The 24,231-nt window shown below is 33.8% G+C and overlaps 1 protein-coding gene across 2 annotated transcripts in view; it reads left to right on the top strand.

Moving 5' to 3' along the window:
• LOC108917969 (protocadherin gamma-A5-like) overlaps positions 1-24,000 on the top strand; it is a 35,998-nt gene extending 11,998 nt beyond the window's left edge. For both annotated transcript variants that reach the window (XM_023455775.1, XM_023455769.1), the window contains exons 9-14: positions 5,727-5,907; positions 8,256-8,421; positions 15,095-15,227; positions 17,416-17,592; positions 23,436-23,551; positions 23,743-24,000. In XM_023455775.1, coding sequence (XP_023311543.1) covers positions 5,727-5,907; positions 8,256-8,421; positions 15,095-15,227; positions 17,416-17,592; positions 23,436-23,551; positions 23,743-23,985 — 1,016 coding nt within the window. In that variant the 3' untranslated portion in view covers positions 23,986-24,000. The remainder of the gene's footprint in view (positions 1-5,726; positions 5,908-8,255; positions 8,422-15,094; positions 15,228-17,415; positions 17,593-23,435; positions 23,552-23,742) is intronic.
• The last annotated feature ends 231 nt before the right edge of the window (positions 24,001-24,231 follow it).

Below are 24,231 nucleotides of genomic sequence, written 5' to 3'. Positions count from 1 at the left end.
TTGTCTGTATTCAATCTGATTTAAATATGTAGTAGGAGATACAAAAAAAAACAAAATTTAATATAACTTTCTTAGGGCTGATTATAATCCTATTAAACGAAAATTTGCTAAACTGACTGGAGCTAACTCTAAAAGTACTTGGTAAAGCACAATGTTGGCAAATGATATACCTAGATATTATTATTATTATTATTAACCTCAAAACTCTCGTAAGAATCGACTTTTAACAATTATTTATCTATCTTGTTTTTTATGCAAAAAAAATTTAATGAATTTACGTTGACTTTCCTCATTTAGAAATGCGAATAAAAAATCGAATTAAAATTTCTTAAATTAAATATAAAAAAACGTGTTCTTATCTAAAAGAAAATTTAAAATAATTGCTTTATTGGTTTCAAGTTAAAAAAAAAAATGAATATGTACTCGTAATTTTGACCTAATTTCTGTCCCTACCAGTACCTAATAATAATTTTGTAATTAATTTGTTATAATTTCTAACAACTACTTAAATATTGAAATGAAGAATACAAAATATTTAATATTTTTAATCACAATTTATTTATAATAGCCGTTCAAAATGTCTGCCTTCGTTTTGTATACATAGATTTACTCGTCCCCTTAAACTGTTAAGTACATTATATAGTTTATTTTCTGTAATACTAGCTAATTTGTTTGTTATGGCGCCCTTTAGTTCATCCACCGTGTATAAGCGGATTACATATATGGAATTTTTTAATGTTCCAAAGAGACAATAATCTAAGGGATCTAAATCCGGAAATCTTGGGGATCATAAGCCTGGACTAATAATGCGATCGTCATCAAATTATTTTAGGAACTCCAGTGTTGTGTTAGCTGTATGTGCTGTTGACCCATCTTGTTGAAAGTAATTCGTCATCATGTAGCTGATTTAAAAATGGTTGAAAAATGTTTTGTCTATATCGCTCAGCTGTAACATTATCTTAAAAAAAATAGGTCCAATTATTCTTCGTCGAGATATGACTACCCAACTCCTATTTTAACAAGATGCAAATTCGGTTCCATTAACACCTGTGGATTCTCCGCAGACCACGTACGATAATATTGTGAATTTATGTCTCCACTAAGATGAAACCATGCCTTATCAGTAAAAAAAGTTATATCTAAAAGGTTTTCATCGTTTAAGTCAGGTATGGGCAATCTTAATAATAGCATAATCGAACATATAAAAAGCAAATTAATAAAAAAATATAGAAAAATTAAATGAAAATTAATGAGATACTTGAGTTTGAAGCTATCGTTCTTTGAATTTTCTGAATCTCTCGCGGCCGGATTGAAGCTGGTGGAGGGCGGGGGTTGCCCATGTATGGTTTATGTTGTTAAACCAGTTACAATAGTTCACTCTGTGTTCATTATCTAATGATAATAATTCTTGCACCATGAAAACTTTATATGGATGTAAATGTAATGTTCTTATATCTCTGTGTAGTGAACCATATGACATTCCTATAATTAATATTTTTAAATACTGATATTTAACATTTTATAAATATTTAAGTTTAGTGGGGCTTGCTGCTAAACGCTTTCTAACATCCTCTAGTTTATCTTCAGTTAAAACTGACTTTCCTCCAGATAACTTCGCTTTACAAACACTGTCTGTATTTCTAAATCGTGTCACCAAACGTCGAACATAAAAATCAGCGCTTCATGATTTTAAAACTCTTCCTGAAATTGCAAAAAACATGAATGGATTGAATAATTCCATTTATTTTCATCCCGTTGACCACTCCAAAAGTAGGCCTCTACAAAATTTATCGTCTTCTAACGAAAAGACCATTTTCTAATCTAAAACAGTTCGAGTACTTTATATCGAACAAATCATCAGTATTTGCTTCCTTACCACGAAACTAACAATTAACAGATGATTAGCGTTGAAAAAACACTGATTATTTAGAAGATTAACGATAAATTTAAATAATAACAGAATCGGCGAACACAAATAAAAGCACAGGTGTCTCTGAATATTGACAAATCGTGAAGGTCGAAAATCTAAGAACACGGAAAGTAATTTTGATCAAATGGAAGTAAATTTTAATATCTTTGGTAACAATTACGTGTGACGTCAGCTTCAATCACTCTATGTAGATCGCTCGGTAGATAAAATTAGATTAGATTAATTACACTACTACTATTCATTATGGTTTTCTTATAACACTAGGAAAAAAAAAGAATCTACTACCGAAAATTTTCAAATGTTCGTAGAACTATGATTACATGTACTCGAAACTTTGAATGCTTAGATTTTGTCTCTATCTTTGAACCTTCTAGTACTCTACCTTACGTAGATTTTAATTCTACAACTTTAAAAACAATTAATGACAGTAAAGATCAAATTCATAAATAATGTAGATGGAAATAAAACTGCCGAATCAGACAATTTACCGCTTTCATTTTTTATAAAGTATCTATATTGTAACATTAAAATTTTCAAAAAGTCAATACCAATGTCAATGTTTCCATAAATTTGGAAGCACGCTCAAATTGCAGCACATAATCAACATAGTCAATTACTGCCCTATTTCTATACTTTCAATTCCTGTTAACTTGTTCGATGCAACAGTTTCTACGATTTTATTTTTTAAAACTAAACAATGTATTACTGAACATCAACACGGTTTCTTGTTCAGTTGTACCTATTTTAATCCTTGTAGTACAAAATATTAGAAATAAAAAGAGTATGTAAATGGATTGAATTCCAATTTTCGAAGGTTTTTTATATAACGTTCACGTTATAATACTCTTACTCTTAAACTTCAGAATATCGGCTATAAACGGTAATCTATTAAATGACGGATTACATCATGTATATTTAACAGATGTTAAATTCAATTTTACATATTTCCCTGTAGCTGTTATGTTGGGTGTTCCACAGGGCTTACGTATGTAAGCCTACTTCGGTTTTCATTATACCTATATATACGATACTAAGCGTATCTGTACTTTAACCTATCCCTTTAATCTAAAAATGTTATCTGATTCACATGTAGAATCTGTTGTTAGGAAGACTTACTGTAATTTCGATTTCATAATGGGAATTATAAAGATCTTTTACTTGTCCCAAGTAATGCTATTGTATGTAGCTTTAATCTTATAACAAGTATACAGGGTGGTCCGAATTTTATGCAGGAAACTTCAAGGGCAGATAGATCTCTTTAAAATAACAGGTGTTTGCCTTATAAACATAGGTCTGGAATGGCCTCGTTTTAAAGATACAGGGTGTTGAAGATGTTAAAAAAATTGATATTTTGTTTATATCTCCGGAAACTATTAACCGATCTCAATAAAATTTAGTACAGATAATGTATGATTGTAGGCCTTGTATTCCCTAAAATATGAGTTCTAAAGGTGCAACCAGCGGTGTACAACTGAACAGGGTCACCCTCTTTTTTATAAAAAAACCTACGCCACTGTATTTTTTGAGTTATTATAACGGATTTATGTTCCAATGCACAAAATGCGTAAAAAAGGTAACTTGAATTTTTTCCCTAAAATTTAGTACATATAATGTATGATAATAGGCCTTGTATTCCCTAAAATATGAACTCTATAGGTTCAGGCAGTGGTGTACAACTGGACAGGATCACCCCCTTTTTTGTAAAAAAACCACGCTACTGTATTTTTTACACGATATTATAACGAATTTATATTCTAATGCACAAAATGCGTAAAAAAGGTAACTTGAATTTTTTCCCTAAAGTTCACCGTTCTCAAGTTATTCATACCAATTCAATCCCCTTGTGGCAGACAATGCTAACCATAATATTACAAGAATATTTATGTTTATGCTTAAAAGTAAGTGCAATTTATAATCACATCAACAAAATTATTTACACTCGTTATTTTCATATTTTTGGATAAAAATGACAGGTATTTGGAAAATTATGACGGAGCAATGAAAGACACACAAATGAAATTTTAAGAGCATTTGACGACGATCCTCGACTAAATGCACGAAGCACGTCTCGGCAACTTGAGGTGAGTAAATCGAAAATTTGAAAAGTTCTACATAAGCAGAAGATAAGATGGCAGAAATTTGTATCATTTACAACTCGTGCAAAATTTACTTCCGGGAGATGCAGAGAGACGCCTGAATTTTTATCAGTGGTTGTAAGAATTCTTACTAGAAATACTTTGGACCGATGAGGCTACGTTCACAAGGCGAGGGGTAGTGAATTTTCACAATCTGGATATTTGGACACAAGAAAAGCCTCATGAAATTCGGACAAGATCTTTTCAACACGAATTTTCTGTGAAAGTGTGGTTCGGAATAATTCGCAATAAAGTTTGTGGACCTTTCTTCTTGCCACCCCATCTAAATTCCCAGTCATATCTAAACTTTCTAGAAAACCATATATTTTAATTATTAGAGCATGTTCCATTAAATATACGACAAAATAGCTGGATACAAAAGAATGGTGCTCCTGCGCACTTTAGGAGAATAATACAAGAATGGCTTATTGAAAATTATATGGGGTGATGAACAGGAAAAAACCAAATACCAATGTCAACCATAATGCTGCAGAGGGTCCAGTGTCTTGGCCAGCCAGATCGCCAGAAGAAGTCGGGTGTAATGAATTAAAAGAACCACCACATGATATTAGCTTCAATTAGTTCCATTAATAGATGCCAGAAATGTATCGATGTGGGTTAATTTTGTTTCTTGTTTAGTTGTTGTTGCTTGGTAAATGTATTTTAATTATTATTTTGATTTAAATTGTTCTTATTTGTAAAGATTGGGCCTCCAGGGTAAACTAAAACACATCAGGAACAACTCACAGGTGATGTGGAAAGAATTTTGTTGATGTGCTTACAAATTGCACTTACTTTTAAGCATAAACATAAATATTCTTGTAATATTATGGTTAGAATTGTCTGCCACAAGGGAATTGTATTGGTATGAATAACTTGAGAACGGTGAACTTTAGGGAAAAAATTCAAGTTCCTTTTTTACGTATTTTGTGCATTAGAATATAAATTCGTTATAATATCGTGTAAAAAATACAGTGGCGTAGTTTTTTTTACCAAAAAAGGGGGTGATCCTGTCCAGTTGTACACCCCTGCCTGAACCTATAGAGTTCATATTTTAGGGAATACAAGGCCTATTATCATACATTATATGTACTAAATTTTATTGAGATCGGTTGATAAGTTCCGGAGATATAAATAAAAAACCGATTTTTTTTAACAACTCCAACACCCTGTATCTTTAAAACGATGCCGTTCCAGACCTATGTTTATAAGGCAAATACTATTATTTTAAAGAGATCTATCTGTCCTCGAAATTTCCTGCATAAAATTCGGACCACCCTGTATAGATCGCACTGAAACAGTTCAATTTAAGTTCGTCATTATTAGTAGGTACTTAATTACGAATTTAATAGGCAAATTCCTTATTTGTACACTTCAAAAATTCTACAATGAATAATAATTTAATCATATTGTCGTAGTTTCTAATTGACGTTAGGAGAGAGGCTGTATTTCTCTTTCAATTTTTAAGTTTTATTTACTTTCTATTATGTTTCTGTGTAGTGTTCACATATTTCCAATTTTTTGTGCACTCGAAATTTTCATCAAAATTCTATTGAATTATAAATGAACGTAGATTTTAATGAGTTATGCTGAAAAGAAATCGACCTCTTTAACGACTGGTGTGTTTAGAGAATTCTTTAATATTTTTTTATATTTTTCAGTGATCATACTAATCGCTATAAACGACATAAACGATAATACACCATATTTCCCGGAAGCAAATTTGCCAGAGTCCGAAAGAGAAAATAGAACTGTTCAAGAGTCCTCACCGAAAGGGACATCTGTCAGTTCCATAGTAGCGATTGATCTTGACGTTGGAGACACTATAACATACGACTGCACGTAAGTAAATTAATAGTATATTAAACAACAAGGTTTGAAAACGACTCTTTGCACACGAGTGAGACATATTGGTGGACCGAGCCGAAGGCAAGGTCCACAAGTCGAGCGAGTGTGCAAAGAGGTTTCCAAACAAGTTTTTTACGATACTTTTTATACGACTGCAAACAGATACCACAAAAATCAAATTTTAATTTAAATCGTTTTTATTACTAAAATTGCCTACGCATTAACAAAATAAATTAAATACAACTTTTAATTTAACTCGTTTTTATTAAGAAAATTACTAACGCATTAACAAAAGAAACTAATATTTAATATTTATGGTAACATTTGAACATTCCTTCAAGGTTACGCTGGAAAAAGCAGTAGACGATCGTTGTTCTGGTTATCTGACTATCTTTTTCTAAACTTCCATTTTATTTCTCAAACAGTCATCAACGTAGCCTTCGGCAACTGTACTGGATTTCCACCCTCCATGGCGTTTGAGGGCAAGCAGATTTGAGCCAGAATTGACTAAAATTGTGGCCGATGAACGCCGAAAACAATGTCCCGTGTAACTTTCTGGATTCTCTAGCATCAAAAACTTGGCGATTTCCCTAGCCATGTTTCCAATTTTGTTGATGCCAACGTTTTGGCTTGAACATTTTCCGTTTTGATAGTTTAAAAAAAACCTGCCTGTCTTCAGATTAGGAGGACGAAGAGCACAGTACTTTTTTAAGATAGTGTAAAGGTTTCCTGTAATTGTAAAACACCTTGGTACCTTTGTTTTTGTATTCTTCAGTTTAATCAGCATAGCACTGCCGAAATCTTTGGTGTCTTCTATTTTGAGATAACATAATTCCTCCCTTCGACATGCCCCAGATAGTCCAACTGCCACCACCGCCTTGATAAGTAAATATTTGTCGTCTGATGCTTTCGTCAAAAACCGGCAAAAATCATCTTCTGTGAGGATTTGGGACTTCTTTGGGACGTAGTTTTCGGATTTTCGTTTGATTAGCGCTTGCAACTTTTTATAGCTTCCAAGATCTATGTTGTGATTGGCACTTAACGTTGACTTGAGCATCGAAAAAATCGTCCACAACGTCGAAGATTTATATTTCTTAGATAGTTCTTCAAAATACACCATTACTGCGTTTTCTGAGAAAGTTTGGACATTTTTGGCTAGTCGCCAGTCCATAAATCGGCTTAACTCAGCTTCATACCTGCTTCTGGATTTTGTGGGCAGCAGTTCCGAACATATTTCGCTTGCTTTCTGTAAAATCTCTTCAGAATCACACATTTTCACACCCAAACTTCGGGAATTCAACAATTTTTGAAGTATCTAATCAACAAAATAAAGGAGCCGTGACGGTTGCTATGAAACTCAGCCAACTTGAAACATTGCATAATTTGGGTGACAACATCAAACAAAAATCACAATCTGGAGACGCGTGTGCAAAGATGACATAACCGTGTGCAAAATGTTTAGCACACGGCGTGTGCAAAATACCGTTTTCAGAGCGTGTTTTCCGTGCGCAAAACCCCCTTTTGCAAGGCAGTCGTATAAAAAATATATTAATGATATTTGGTTGACGTATTTTCTCAAACATGTGTATCAAATAACTTCGAAAATGTCGAATACAATCCAGATAAATTACAATTTCTACTCTCTTGACTCTTAAAGTTGTTATTTGATTAAAAATTTTAAAGATATTGCAGATATTGTCTTCAAAATAACTGACATCCAAATATTACAGCATCTACTATGATAAACCAATAAACAATATAATAGTATATTATTCAACAGCGTATAATGATGGGTATTATTCACGAGGTGAAGTTTACGGCCACGAGCCGCAGGCGAGTGGCCTAAATCACCGAGTGAATAATACCCATTATACGGGAGTAGAATACTATACTTTATCCACGACTACTAAATATTTTTGTTGAAGTTTTTTTTGAAATGTTTCGAAAAACATGGTATGTTAAGAAACAGATATACGACTCGCACACATGAAGTCGCTGATGGCTCAGTGTAGATGCTCTTTCCCTTCCAACCGCGGGTCCCGGGTTCGAATCCGGTCTAGGAAAATTCACTTTTTAATTTTTTTTTTATATGTACAGCACTGAATTGAAAATATTTAGTGGTTTACACGATAAAATTTTAAAAACGGATTGCTTGTAGCAGAACAATATAATATTATAGCTAAATTAAGGAAGCATCTGACAGTAGTGATTAATGACTCATTAATCACTGCCGTGATTAATGGGTATTATTAAGGTCGAGCAAACAGACGTATAATGGGTACATTATACAATAGTCGTGGATAAAGTTAATTATATCTCAATATAAACTATATACTTTACAGGCCACTTGATCCAAACTTCGACTGGATTGATGTCAGTCAAGTAACTGGTGCATTTACTGTGAAGGACTCAAACCTGATAGATGCGGATACGGACAAAACATTTTATTTCAACTATTCTTGTACGGCTAGCGATGATGTGTATACACATACTTCCGACCCATTGATTGTAAGTAATTATTTAGTACCTACAAGAAAGTTTCATACAGCATGGGTCCTAACTTAACCGTTTTAGATAAGTTTATATGCAATTACTTATAACCTTATTTTATGCAAAAATTTGAGAATACCTAAAATATGTTTGCAATGTTTTATTTATGTGTAACTCTATCGTTATCAGTATGAATGATGTTCAACTGTGATTCATTTTCTGTTATTGTGTTTCTCGAACTGTGCCCAAATTGTCGGTCGGCAGTAATTCAATTCCCTGAAGTACAATGTATTTATGGTAATCGATATAGAGATATTGGCAGTGTTATTCCTCGCTCTAAACTAATACTGCTATAATACATTTCCGTTTAAATAAAAATAGGTTCTAGGTACTGTTAATTATTAACGATCAGTGCATATTATAATATTAAACAATTATTATACTCCTGTAATTTATGTTATTTAAATATTTACTTGTATTAATATACAATTGCCCAACAGCTGAAACCATTTACAGGACAGGCTAGACGCTAGACAAACAAAGTAAGAAACTTGCAGATATATACATAAATCTTGCACAATTGATACAATGAAAATGATGACAAAATATACGTTTTAGTTATTGAAAGCCTAAATGTGCCATGGTATTTCGAATTTACACCAGGTATGTTGACAGACAGAGTGTCAAAATTGTCAATGTTTGTACTCCGTTAATCATAAGGGATGAATCCAATTTTACTTATAGCCCCGTCGTTAGAAATGATTTTGCACTAAAAGCACAAGTAATTAGCAATATGGTTGATTTTTTTTTATAAGTTCTTCAAAGTATACAGATTAATATAAGAAAAAGTTCACTGGTCTATAAATTTCCCAAAGTCCAAAAAAATTTTGAAAAACATTTTGATTTTCGAAATTCTTTAATATTTCGGGCTCGGATTAACGTAGAGAAAAACAAAAATACTAGATTTTCGAATATCCTCAAGGTAGTAAATAGTAAATACAAGGTAAGGTTTACATATTTTATTACAACATTTTATACTTATATATATTTTTATTACAAAATTATAAGAAAAAAATTACATAGAATCATCTACATGTTGTCCATCCTCGTTATCATCATCTGTTTTCACGCAAGTTTTTCAATTTTTTTTTTTTTTTTTTTTTTTGACCTTTTTTTTTATATTAATCTGCATTCATTGAAGTATTTAAAAAAAAATAGCCATTTTGCTAATTACTTTTTTCTGTGGCCTTCACCGTCTGGGCTATTAAAATAAACTTGCTTCAAAAATTTTCTTTGTGCATTTTCATTCGTATGATTCAAACTGATATTTCTGATATCAGATTGGTCTGAAACATACGTATGAAAAATAAAAGCAAAGTAATTCATTGATTGATTGGAATATCATTCAATATATTGGATCTTAAAAGAAGGGTTATATTTTGTAAGGAAAGATTAATGTAATCCGCTTCCTAGATAATGAGAATACACTACTTTTTAATGTTCAAGTTGAGATTTCAGTTACATCAGCCATTAATTCGATCAAAGTTATTCTGTAATAAATCACGTTACTCAAGGCGAGAAGATTTCATTAATATACATTTTAAATAATAATGGACCTAAAATTGAACCCTGAGGAACCCCAGATAATGCACTAAATTCTATCGACTATTGCTATTGAACAAATGTCATGACGATGCGAGTTAAATACTTGACACAGTTTACCAGAAACATCAACGCAATTTTTGTCAAGAAGAATCCCATGATGAGTCAACATAAATTGCATCAACATGACCTGAATCTATTTCTTATAAAGTCGAGTTGACTTTATGACCCACATTCTTATATATAGGGTGTTTCAGGATTAAGTCGACAAACTTTAAGGAGATATTCCTCATAAAAAATAAGAAAAAAATCAAATATAAATTTTTTTCCAGAGACGCATCATTTTCGAAGTATAAGGTGTTACAGATTTTAAAAAAAAAATCGAATTTTTTAAATAAGTTCTAAATGAAGAAGGCTATTTAAGCCAAATTTAGCATGACAGATCTTCTTATAAGATACCATTTTTCCGTAGAAGTAGAAGTCCCAAAAGCAACCAGTTGCGGAGTTATGGGAATTAAAAAAAATTAATACGGCCATACTGAAAATAAAAAATGATGCTGTTTTTAGATAGATTTGTTATTGACAAAAAGTGTATATTCACTTTTTTGCCTAACTCTTACAGTTTCATGGCAAAATTCATTTTTCGGAAGGGTGCTTCTGGATTCTGTCGATAAACTTTAGGAAGACGTTCCTCATAAAACTAAAAAAAAAATATAGTACCTATTAAAATTGATCTTAGTCTCGAGTATGCATGAGTCAAATAAGCCCTTTTGTCTCCTCTTTCCTTGGGTTTAACTTATTGTATTAAAATTATTTAGGTGATGCTTCGTTTTTGAGATATAGGGTGATTTTTTAGAAAAAAAATTGATGTAGATAAAAACAATAGAAATTTAAGTACCTAACATCTAATGTGATTATGTCGTAATGCGACAACGTAACGACCCTTGCAATACTCCTAAATTTTTTCAGGCGGTTTGTAGTCACTTCATTTACTTGTGTTGTGTATTTTTAAATAAAATAAGATGGCAAATAATACATGAAAATTTATTTGTAAATTGAAACAACCAAAAAATTACCAATTAATATTATACCTAGACAAAGCGAAAAGTGAATCAAAAATGAAATGATTTAAAAAATATTTTGTTCAAAATGGGCGCCTCCGGACTGTAGACAAGCACGACATCTTCTAATTATGGAGGTAGTGGCCGATCGACACTGAATTGGAGTTAATTCTCGACACGCTTGGACTATTCGCTGTCTTAGATCTTCTAGGGTATCAACTGGCACCTCGTAGACTTTTTGTTTAACAGCACCCCAAACGAAATAATCCATCGGTGTCAAGTCCGGTGAACGTGCGGGCCACGCTGCAGGTCCTCCACGACCAATCCATCTCCTGGGATAATTAATGTTTAACCACTCCCTAGGACCTCTACCAAAATGGGCAGGACAACCATCTAGTTGAAACCAACTGTTCATTCGAGTATTAAGCGGAACATCTTCTAACAGATCTTGAAAACCATTTTCAAGGAACTCGGTAAACATGTCAGCATTTAACCGATGCGGAAGGAAGTAGGGACCAACTATAGTGTTGTCCAACACACCCAACCATACGTTACATTGGAATTCATGCTGAAAACTATGTTCCCTTACCGCCCGTGGATTCTCGTAGGACCAAATATGGTTGTTCCTTTGGTTTAAAATTGCCCTTCGAGTAAATGTTGCCTCATCTGTCCACATTACTTTTTGCGTAAACTGATCATCATTCTCTTCTTTAACATCCAGTCACAAAACACGCGCCTGCATCGTATGTCCTGAGGCAATAAATGTTGCACACGCTGGACGCCATGCGTACCATACGCATGGCGTCCATCAGCCCGAAGAGTCCTCCAAATGGAACTTGACGAAATACCTAGCTCATAGGTCACACCTTCTTCTCTTCCACTCTTCACTCACATTTTCATCTCCACTCGTGGATGGATTTTCATCGAAATGGTTTCATCGAAATGGTTTCATCGAAATGGTTTAAAATAGTATCTTACTTCGTCCTGAAGTGGGGCAAAATGTCCATCAGCATAAGTTGGAATAACGAAAGACCCAGTTTGTCTGAGACGATTGAATGTTATTGAAAATGTTTCATTTGCTGGTAGTCTGCGATGAGGAAATCTTACTGCATATTCACGGCGAGCCTCCGTGGCATTTCCATCACAAAAACCATATACAAAGACCATATCAGCATATTCATTGTTCGAAAATATGGACGGCATTATTAAACTTATTTTTATTATTAGTTTGAACGCTTTATCTAATGGATAATTTATGCAACGATTCGCAAAATAACATTTAAAACATCAAATTAACATTGCTTGACAGTAGCCTACTCGAAAATTTTTGTTGAGGTTCATTTTAAAGTTTATCGACAGAATCCCGGAGCACCCTTCCGAAAAATCTATTTTGCCATAAAACTATAAGAGTTAGGAAAAAAAGTGAATGTACACTTTTTGTCAATAACAAACTGTTCTATCGAAAAACAGCATAATTTTTTATTTTTAGTAGAGCCATATTAATTTATTTTTATAATTTAATGAGTCTGAGTCCCCATAACTCCGCCACTGGTTGCTTGCGGGACTTCTACTTCTATAGAAAAATGGTGTCTTATAAGAAGATGTCTCATCCCAAATTTGGCTTAAATAGCCTTCTTCATTTAGAAGTTATTTAAAAAATTCAAATTTTTAAAAAAATCTTTAACGCCCTATATTTTGAAAATGATGCGTCTCTGGAAAAAAATTTATACTTGATTTTTTTCCTATTTCTTTATGAGGAATATCTCCTTAAAGTTTGTCGACTTAATCCTGAAACATCCTGTATAAATAGGAGTGAGTGATAGTTGACAGTGGCATATTTTCCATAGAGCTAGAATTTCTGTAAGTGGTTTTTAAAACTAAAGCACAATCAATTTAACCATAAGACCAAATTTTTATGGTTCATAATACTTATCGATAGAATATTAGATTGACTGTAATTCGCACGAGACTATGAACTTTTAACACAAAGTTTCTTTAATGTATGTACAGTAAGAGATTATTTAATTGAGCCATTTATTTTTCTTCGATGATTAAAGGACAAGCTATTTTGACATTTTAATTACGATATTACCAATTGTGTTAGAAAATATTTCGTAGAATATTTTACAAGAAATTGAAACTCCTGCACGTACTTTTTCAAGGTGTTTAATATTAGTTAATATATTTGGTGACAGATTTAGATTGTTACCACCATTGCTACCAAATCTTATTCCTTTAGATTTTTATTTGTGGTGTTATCTATACAGGGTGTTAAAAAAAGAGTATAAAATATTACAGGAGGTAATAGTATGAACCAAAATAAGCAGAAAAGTCTTAATAAACATGGGTCCGCAAAGTAACGGTTGCGGAGATATGGACCACTATTCGTTTTTCAAACATTTTATTTTATTAGGAATAAACCGACAAAGGAAGCTTTTAACAAACAAAAAACAAAGTTACAGAAGATGTTCAAAGTGCCCTCCGTCCATTTCCAAGCAGGCACGACATCTTCGTCTCAACGATATTCGAACTCTTTCGAAAACACCCTCCTTGGTTTGGATTTCTTGACACTTTTGATTAATCCGTAGCTGCAGCTCTTCCAGGCTATTTACAGGAGTACCATACACTAATGTCTTCAAATATCCCCAAACAAAGAAATCTAGAGGGTTCAGATCAGGCGATCTTGGAGGCCATAAAACAGGTCCGGCCCTTCCTACCCATCTATGTGGAAAAGTTTGGTGTAAATGCTCTCTAACGGCCATGGAAAAATGAGCTGGAGCACCATCATGCTGGAACCACATTTGTTGCCTCTGATTCAAAGGAATGTCTTCCAAAAACTCATACAGTGTGTTCTGCAGAAAGTTGAGGTAAGCAGCGCCTGTTAATCGGTTTGGTAAAACAACAGGACCTAGAAACCTGTCACCTACAATACCCATCCAAATGTTTAATGAAAAACGTGCCTGATGTCCAGATTCTATTAGAGCATGAGGATTTTCGTCGGCCCAAATATGCGTATTGTGAAAATTAAACACTCCATTTCTTGTGAACCCGGCCTCATCAGTAAAAAGAATGTTTGCAAGAAAACGAGGGTCTTCAGCATCATGACGTAGAAACCAGCGGCAAAAAACCAAACGTGCTTGATGATCATTTATTGGATTTAAGGCCTGTACTCGTTGCACATGGTATGGATAAAGCAGTTGCTCGTGAAGGATTCTCCAAACAAGAGGACCACTAATTCCTACCTCGGCTGATATTCTCCGCACACTCGTACCTGGATTCTGCTCTACCAGTGCTAGAATTTCTTCTTCTGCTCTAGGAGTGGATACCGACCTTGGTCTTCCGGATAAATGGCACTGTTTGCTCAAGGAACCGGTATCACGCAATCTTTGGTGAATTCTTCCAAACATGCGTTGTGAAGGAATCTGGCGATTTGGATAAGCGTCAACATAAAGACGTCGCGCTTCGGTGGCGTTCCCATTAGCACGACCATACATGAAATGCATGTCTGTTAATTCTGCGTTAGAGTAACCAGCCATAGCGAAAGAAAACTTGTGCACTGAGAACAACTGTCAAATACGTACTGTTTATTTCACTAAACATCAACCAACTATTATAAGAAAATACACAACGTTTTTGCAAAATAAAAAAAGGGGCTAAAAAACATAAAACATTCCATATCTCCGCAACCGTTACTTTGCGGACCCATGTTTATTGAGACTTTTCTGCTTATTTTGGTTCATACTATTACCTCCTTAAATATTTTACACTTTTTTTTAACACCCTGTATATGAGAATTATTATTGCTAAATAATACCGAAAGATTGGGCTCTTTTTAATATTTTTAAAATTATTAGACTTATAATCTAGGTAACAAAGGACTTTTATATTTATTTCATGTTATTCAACATAAAATTTAAAAAATTATTATCCTAAATAAGACTTATTTTTATAACGAACTATATTATTTTCAAGTAATATAATGATAATGTTAAAATGGATGGTTTATCTAACTTTTATTCATAATTTAGGTCCCCTTTTATATAATCGACACCAACAACAAAGTTCCTGTTATAACAATTGACGATACGGTATATGTTAATGAGAAGAGCGAGCCAAATACAGAGGTTGCTGCAATCGGCACTCGTGACGATGACAGAGACAGTAAGTTAAATATTTAATTTGCACAATGAAAATATTATATCGCTTCTACTTTGAAGGCTGTTTTTTTTTTGGATATTCTTTAGGAATTTTCTTCATGGAACTGGCAAAACACACTTTGTTGAAACTTTAATATTATATTTATTAATATTGGAAGGTTGTTTAAATATTTTTTTTAAGATAAAATAAAAACAAGAATCCGATAACACCCATGTAAAAAAGTTGTCGGGCGGTATCCTCAATTCCAAATTTCCATTTCTCATGAAATAAAAAAAGGAAATGACATTTTAATGTGTGGATGTGTGCCTGTCGTGTGAATTAGAATCCAATGAAAATATTGAATTTGCATTTTTGCTGAAGTTTTGAAAAGAAAGTCAAATTTTCATAATTTTTTTTTTGACACTACAAGTTATATGTATAAGATATCTTAATTATTCTAGTTCAGACGAAAACTAGAACTATTCGTTAACACGATAATGTCACTATATGACTGCTCAAGGCGGCTTAATTGAAAAATTGAGATGAAGGTTAAACATTTACACTACAAATAATTATTTCTAGCGCTCTTGACCTTTCAGCTAATCCAATTTTAACCCTTCGAGCCCCGGGTGTGTACAAAGTATCCATGGTATTTTATTTTAACTTTCATATCTCCTTTCTATTGCAAGAAATGGCACTTCTAACGCTATCTATTTCGAAAAAAAAAATGTTACAATATATACAAACAACCCACTCACTATAAAACTCGTTATAAATAGTATGCTTGCAGCATTCGTTCGAAGTTGGAGTGTGGGTACACAATTGACCCCACTCGGAGCGGCGCGGCGCGTCGTTTTTTCAAGTTTGTTGTTGTATTTTTTTCAATTTTTTAATTCCTGAGGAAGTAAGTAATCATAATATTCAATATTTTTCACCAATTTTTTTTTATTAATTTTTTACTAATTTTTACAGTAAAAGGAATCCGAGGAACCCGAAGCAGAATATGAAAACGCAAGAAGTATTGAATAAAAAAATTACGGAGTCTCGAACACGTGGTATAATGTATTTTAATATTGTTGTGACGTACCCTTAATCGCACTAGGGGTATGATACGACCTACCCTTGGTCGCACTGGGGTATAACTCAAAGACGGTATTCAACAAATAACAATATATTGACTCTTGAAGTAAAAAGTAAATAACAAAAAATATAGTAGAAGACAATGGTTTTAGACACAATTTCTGTCTGGAAGGTGACATAATAATTTACAAACAGGATCTTACCAAACTCCAACCATCATGTAGGCAGGGTGAGATCTGGCACTTTCACCGCTCACTGACCGACAACCAGAAAGGAACTCCTCGAGCTATCGTCCTGTCTCGAGCATCCACCCAGCTACCCCGATTTTGCTGGGCTTGCAATGTTCCCCGAGTAGTTGACTTCTACATTGTTATAGTTATCAATCACTCGGCATAGTACCGTGTGCAAAAGGATATCACCGTTACTTTGATCCTTACAATCGCGCGACAATTTTGCCAAAGACTTTCGTGTTCTAGAAAATGTGTGTGTATAAATCATGAAATATAAAATAATTTTGAATAAAACTCGGTTGATGTTCTTTTCATATTTAACTTTAAAAATTCCCAATTGCTAATTACTAAAAATCCATATTTGACAATATAATTTCAGCTAAATTGATTTATTCAATAAAAAAAACATTAATTTATTCCTAACATACCATAACTTCACCAACTAAAATAAATATACCTACATATTTCAAGATAGGTCATTTTTTTCCTTCAAGAAAATATTGAACATTAAAAAAATTATACGACTTTTAAAAATACCCATATTTTTTCATTTTCAACTTTTTTAGATTTCAAATATTTTTTTAGCACTTATAATAAAAATTTTTGCCTTGTATGTATTAGAACCCATTTTTAAACATTAAAATGTGCCCTCCAATGCTGGCATAAAGAAATAATGGACACTTTAGTAAATACAACTATTTAAAAATTGCCTTAGGGTCAATAAGACCCAGTTGGGGCGCGGTAATTGAAAATGAAACCCGGGTTTTAATCATACCCATTGATCCATTTTCACAATTTTATAAATTTTAGAAAATTTTGAGAAGGAATAGTATATTTTATCTTTTGGTTGCAATGACGCTTACTATTTTACAAAAATAAATAATTAAATTGTTCCTTTCTAGTTCCATTCCATACTGTTGCGTGTAATTTGGATAAAACAGAGACGTGTGCAGATAAATTTATAATTGTCAATAATGTAATATTAGTGAAAAATGGCTATGCGGATATAGACAGAGATTTAGGAGATTCAGTTTATATCTGCCCTATAACATGCCAGGACAATCCGCACTTTTTACAAAGTAAGTATATCTGAAAATTCTCTCAAATATGTCATTTTGAAGAGAAAACTCTTTTTCATTTTACAAAAAAAAGTCAGTCTTGTTGTAAAAACTGTGTTTGTGTTTAAATGCACAGATTAGTTATTTCTCGAAAACTGTCATCAAAAGTCGACAGTTAAATTCGTTAAGTCTTTTTTGTCACCTACCTGCAAAATACTTTTATGTTTGAGAACACCAAAGTCTTTTCGTTCTAGAACATAAAACAAATGCCAAAATAATTTTTGTCATTTTTTCGAAACTTATTTATGATTTTATTAATTAAACAATATACATTTTAAGTAATATAATATTTTTATACAAAACACTAACTATTATAAACAGGACGATTACAATTTATTTTGCACTACATATAAATTGAAAGTGCCGATATTGCAGCGAGTTAAATTTATGCCAGATCCAGTGCTGTCAGTTATCGTAGCTTTTAGTTCTGGGGCTGCTACAGTAATTGTTTACTGCGCACGTTGAATTATTGTCAAGTTCCGTTCCGCTGAAGATGGTAACAATTTATTTGCGATTGAAATTTTATTATGTGTAGAGTTTGTGTGGTGGTAATATCGGCCCCTGCGTCGGCTAACAGAATGGCGGAAGAACGTCTGAAGCAGTACCCCGTATAAGTTTCCGGATGAGGCATATTGAGATATGTTGCTATTTATTTTGGCACATTCCTTATTTTGTTGACGCCAACCACTTGGTTAACAAGTTTTACCCTGACATACTTCTCAGAAAATCTTCGACTTGTAGTAACTGCCGACGTAAAGCACAGTATTTGCGGTATATCTTCATTTAGTCTGGACTTGAAATTACAAAATATCTCGGAGTACGAGTTTTGGAATCGGGAATTCTTATAATAATAACTGAATTTTTGTCTTCTATACCATCGATCCATATCTTTAGTAGCTCATCTCTTCTCACCGCTCCACAAACACCAATTATTAAAATGACCTGAAAAGTTGTCTAAAATTAGTTAATTCGATCGGTTTATATTAATTTGGATTACCTTTCCTAGAATTCTCGACATTTTCGGATGGTATCCTACTAATTTGCTTTTCAAATATATGGTATTAGTTTTGAAAATTTTCCGGTATTTACATTTTTTTTGGCATTCAGTGTACTTTTCAATATGGAATATACTGACCATAACGTCGAAGGTTTAATTTTATTAATTTTATGTTCCAAAGATGGCAATAATAACGCTTCGGACACTTTTTGAATCCTTTTCGAACCACACAATATATGTATGTATAATTCTGACACTAGTTTTTCAAATTAATTTTTATTGTTTATTAGGTTGCTATCGTTATGACCGCGCCTAAACCGTCTTGATTCACACACGGTTCAAATGATTTCAAATATAAATTATGTTGGTTTTGTTTGTAAGCATCCGTGGCTGTCGTTAATGGTTGAATGATTTCCGGGCTGGTTGCCACGTCGTCGGTTTATAACACTTGACGTTTCGAGAGACATATCGCTCTCTTCTTCAGAAGTTATTCTGAAACTGGAGATCTACTAGTCTTGTCACTATTTATATTTGATGTGGTCACTGGTCCATGATGTTTCGGTGGGTGACCTCGTACGCGTTGTTGACGTTCCAGTGGGTTTCTTTCACGGATGACTCTCTTCCATATACTTGATTCATCGAGCGCGGATCATCAGCGAGCCAAGACACTTGGCCGAAGAACTAGAACACCTACGCACGGCCTTGAAAGGGAATGGCTACACGGCGAGAAATATAGAACGAGCTATCAGGAGGAGACATACACCCGTTGAGAAACAGGAGTACTTAGCGACGACGTATCTACCTTACGTGAAAGGTTGTACAAATAAAATCGGGCGTCTTTTGAAGAAAAGGAATATCAACACAGTATTCAGTACTGTAAGTAAGGTGACGGGGGCCCGGTGTGTACAGTATTCCTTGCTCTTGCGGAAAGGTCTACATAGGACAAACAGGAAGGCGCATCAACACGAGGTTAAAGGAACACAAAAGTCACCTCAAAAATAACAACTGGGAAAAGTCGGCAGTAGCAGAGCATAGGGCGGACTCAGGACACAGTGGATTTGAGTGAAGCCAACATGGTGGTGAGAGAGAGAGAAGATTTTGACCCCGACTATACAGAGAAGCATTAGAAATTTACAGAAATCCGAACAACTTCAACAGGGATAGTGGCTTGGATCTGCCAGGTATATGGAAGAGAGTCATCCGTGAAAGCAACCCACTGGAACGTCAACAACGCGTACGAGATCACCCACCCACTGGAGATCTACTAGTCATAAGAGTAGTAGATCTCTGGTTTCAGAGTAACTTCTGAAGAAGACAGCAATATGTCTCTCGAAACGTCAAGTGTTATAAACCGACGACGTGGCAACCAGCCCGGAAATCATTCAACTATAAATTATGTTATTGCAGATAACACAATCGCCTTATTTTGTTGCAGTTTTCGAAAAAATATTGTTTGCATCTCGAGCGCCAAATGCTTTTGCGTTCTCGAATGGATATTTTGCCTCGCTAAGATCGGGAACTTCTTGAACACAAAAGTACCATTTCCGGTTGTAGATACAAAAATGTAATTTTAAATGGAGCGACATATATGAACTTATTTGATATACAGTGCGTTCCAGAAGTAATGCAAAAAATTCGTATTTTATTTTGTGTTGAGTTTTCACAAAAACGCTAAAACACATCAATTAGTAAATAGGAATTGTCGTTTTATCACGTTAATTAAAACTTTTTTGCGCTGTTTCATAAAACTATGACGTCATCGACATTTTTTTTAAATAGCACTACTTAATTTTTTAATCATCAAAGGATAGCCCTTTTGACGGAAAATGCGTCGATATATGGTTTGGCCTACTTTACTTTGATAGGTGCGAAAAAAGCCAGCGATTGGAATGGACATGGTTTAATATAACAACAAAAGTAGGTATCACAAACTGATGCGAGAACAGTGCTACAGCAAAAAATAATGGGAATTTGTAGATGTTTTTTGTTTTGGTTGATTGTACGTACATGTTTTTATGTAGACTGGGTAGTTTCACCCGATCACAGCGGCTAGGCATTGTTTTGAAGACGACAATTAGCGAATGCAACAAGTTACAAATACCATAACTTTACATAAATAGTGTAGTTTCAGCAGATAATATTTGGTTTCAACAGAATGGGGCGCCTCCTCATTTTGGGATTGCTGTAAGGAATTACTTGCATGACATTTTTCCAAATAGGTGGATAAGCCGAAGAGGAGCTATCGAGTGGCCACCACGTTCACTCGATTTCACTTGATTTAACTCCCCTAGCTTAGTTATTGTGGGTTTATTTAAAAAGCAGAGTTTACGTTGATAGACCGGACACCATCCAGGGCGCATAAGAGAAGAAATTAATCAGATACCACCAGAGGCAATTCAAAATACCACGGATGAATTCGAACATCGACTCGCCCATTGCCTAACTGTTAACGGGGGTCACTTTGAACATTTTCTAGTCATATAAAATTGTTTAACTAAAAATCCGTAAGTTATTGTTTTTGAGAAACTCTTTCGCATTCTGTACATTAAATTAAGTAATAACGAGCGTTCAATAAAAACGTGATCAAGTTGGTTCTGAAAATTTTTACGTAGGGCGTAGCGTATAGCAAATGAACTTAAACGTCATCTGTCAAAGCGCTATATCGCCGCTATCAATTTGAATATTTTCGTTTTAAAAAGCGTTTAAAATGGTGTTTTCTCAAGAACAAAAAGTGTTTATCATAGAGTCCTACTTTAGAAATGGACGCAAGATTGATGGAATATGGAAGTATTCTATTGAGGAATGTTTCATAGAATTTCAAAATCAATTTCCCGGCGTTGTTGAGTACAAAATTTTTCAAAGTGCAGTTCAGCGTTGTGTTAATGTTTTTCGTGAAACAGGCAGTGTAACAAGAAAAGAAGGAAGCGGCCGACCTAAAAAGCGGACTGAAGAATTAAAAGAAAATGTCCAACAAATAATGGAAAATGCGAAAAGAACTTCTGTACGTGTTTTATCACAAACGGTGGGAGTATCAGTCGGCACCTGCCACACAGTGTTAAAAAAAGATTTGCGTTTGTTCTCCTATCGTTTAATTTGTCAGCAAGAACTTCATGAAGTTGATTTTCCGCGACGGGCTGTATTTTGTGAATGATTTTTAAACAACTACGGTGAACTTCATAATATCACCTTTTTTCTGATGAAGCCTGGTTTCATTTAAGTGGTTACGTAAACTCACAGAATATGAGAATGTGGTCTTCTGAAAAACCAGATAACTTTTTTGTCGAGGGTCCTCTACACGCTCAAAAAATTGGAGTTTGGTGTGCTCTCAATCGAAGGAGGATTTATGGACCTATTTTTTTTAATGGTACTCTTACTGCGCAAAGGTATAGAGAAGAAATTATCGCTCCTTTTGTTAACCAGCTGGAAGAAAACGAAATTACAAACTTTTACTTTCAACAAGATGGCGCAAGGCAGGCGAGACGATGAATATGTTGAGGGAAGTTTTCCAAAATCGACTAATAAGTCTCAATGCTGAACATGAATTTCCACCGAGGTCATGTGATATTACGCCGTGTGATTTCTTTTTGTGGCCTTACCTTAAAAAAACTATTTTTGAACTGCCTATTCCTGATTTAAACCATCTGCAGGCTCGACTTATAGACAAGATTCGTGAAATTAACAATACCCCGAGCATCTTAGAAAATGTCTTTTAATTCTTTGAGGAACAGGTGTGAAAAGTGCTTGGAACAAGGAGGGGGACACTTTCAGCAGCTGCTTTAATTTATTGTTATAACAAGGAGGGGGACACTTTCCGCAGCTCCTTTAATTGTTTGTTATTGTTATCACGACTATTCTTTAAAGTAAAGTTATATAGTCATTAACGTTATTGAAACTGACAGCTGCTATACAGCTCGTTTAGAAATGAGGTTAAGTTGGTCGCTATAAGCTACTCCCTACGTCCAATGTATCAGAGCCAACTTCGACCACGTTTTTATTTACGCTCGTTACATTTGTCTATTTTTTTCGCACCTGTCTGTTAACCAAACCCTATATCGACGCATTTCCCTTCAAAAGGTCTATCCATTTATGCTTAAAAAATTTGGTGTGCTATTTAAAAAAAATGTCTATGACGTCATAGGTTTAAGAAACATAGCGCAAAAAAGGTTTAAGCAACTTGACGAAACGACAATTCTTATTTACTAATTGACGTTTTTGCGAAAACGCAACCCAAAATAATATTTGAATTTTTTGCGGTACTTCTGGGACGCACTGTATATCAATATTACATTATGCAAATTAAGAAACGCATAAATAGAACATCCCAACTTTTAACTTTTAGAGGGTGCCTTTAAACCGTCTTAATAGTTGGTATTGATGACATATTTTATTATATACTTTAACCGCCTTGTTTTCTAACTAGTGCTTGTTGCAACTAAACTTGCAGTTGTGCAAATTACTACATCACGATTCACTATTCACCTATTTTTTTTAAGTAATCATAAATATTTGAAAATAATAATACAATTTTACTATCCTTTTAAGAAGATAAAAATATTGTAAAAAAGAAATAACTAGTTTGTCTATGAAGTTATTTTCATTCACATCGGTGACACATTTTGGTACATTTTGTCAATCTGTGAATTTATTGGGAAGTTGTCTTGCAAATAATAACTGCATAAAATGAATAAAAGTCTTACAAGATAGTTGAAAAAATAACAAAACCGGTGTTTTTAACATCCTTACAATCATAAATGAAAAATAGATTCATTTGTTTTATAATAAGAACTTAATTCTCAATTCTTTTTAGATGACAGGAACCCCAATTATGTATCCACAATAATAAGAATTCGGTTGCTGGATATTAACGACCACGTCCCAGAAGTTTTGACTACGAAGTTAAGCACTTCTGAAAACGTTGAAAAGGTACGTTCAGAAATATTTAAATTTGATATTTTTATTCAGTAACACAGAATCTCTGTGACATTCCAATTTGATCCTGGCTACACTATTAGGATCTCCTGATATAAAAAATATGTTTGTCCGTGAGAAATGTCCTGTACCTCCAAAACTTTATTTAGATGACTATAAGTTTATAATTTTCAATTTTGTTTCAGGGTGACATAATTGGAATAATACTAGCAATGGATATAGACGAGGGCGATAACGCTGAAATAGATTTTGAAATCACAAGCATTGAAAACTCCAATGGCGAAGATAGTTCTGGTTTGTTTGGTATTACTACAGATGAAAATTACTATGTGGATTTAACTCACAAGCAGGCAAATCTGATTGCATCTCAAGATTTGAGAGGGGCGTTTGGAAATTACACTGTAGCACTCCGGGTACGATTAAATTGATTTTAATAACAAAAAAATATGTAAAAATAATAATAATGAAATGAAACTGAAAGGTGTACGACTGTACGTATTTCAATGATGACATTTTTTAAAGTGTATACATAAAGAATTTATCCATTCAAGCCGTTAAATTATCAGTTATAATATCACAAGAGCATAGAAAATATTCGATTATACTTCCGAGTCACGAGACGTATTCTGCGAAACACCACGACAGCGTAGCTGGAGTGGTGTTTTAAGGATATA

The sequence above is a fragment of the Anoplophora glabripennis genome, unplaced genomic scaffold (genome assembly GCF_000390285.2).
Source record: "Anoplophora glabripennis isolate ALB-LARVAE unplaced genomic scaffold, Agla_2.0 scaffold60, whole genome shotgun sequence".
In the NCBI taxonomy this organism is placed as follows: domain Eukaryota; kingdom Metazoa; phylum Arthropoda; class Insecta; order Coleoptera; family Cerambycidae; genus Anoplophora; species Anoplophora glabripennis.
The sequence above is the reverse complement of the archived record's forward strand: the minus strand, read 5'-3'. Positions and strand labels throughout refer to the sequence as shown.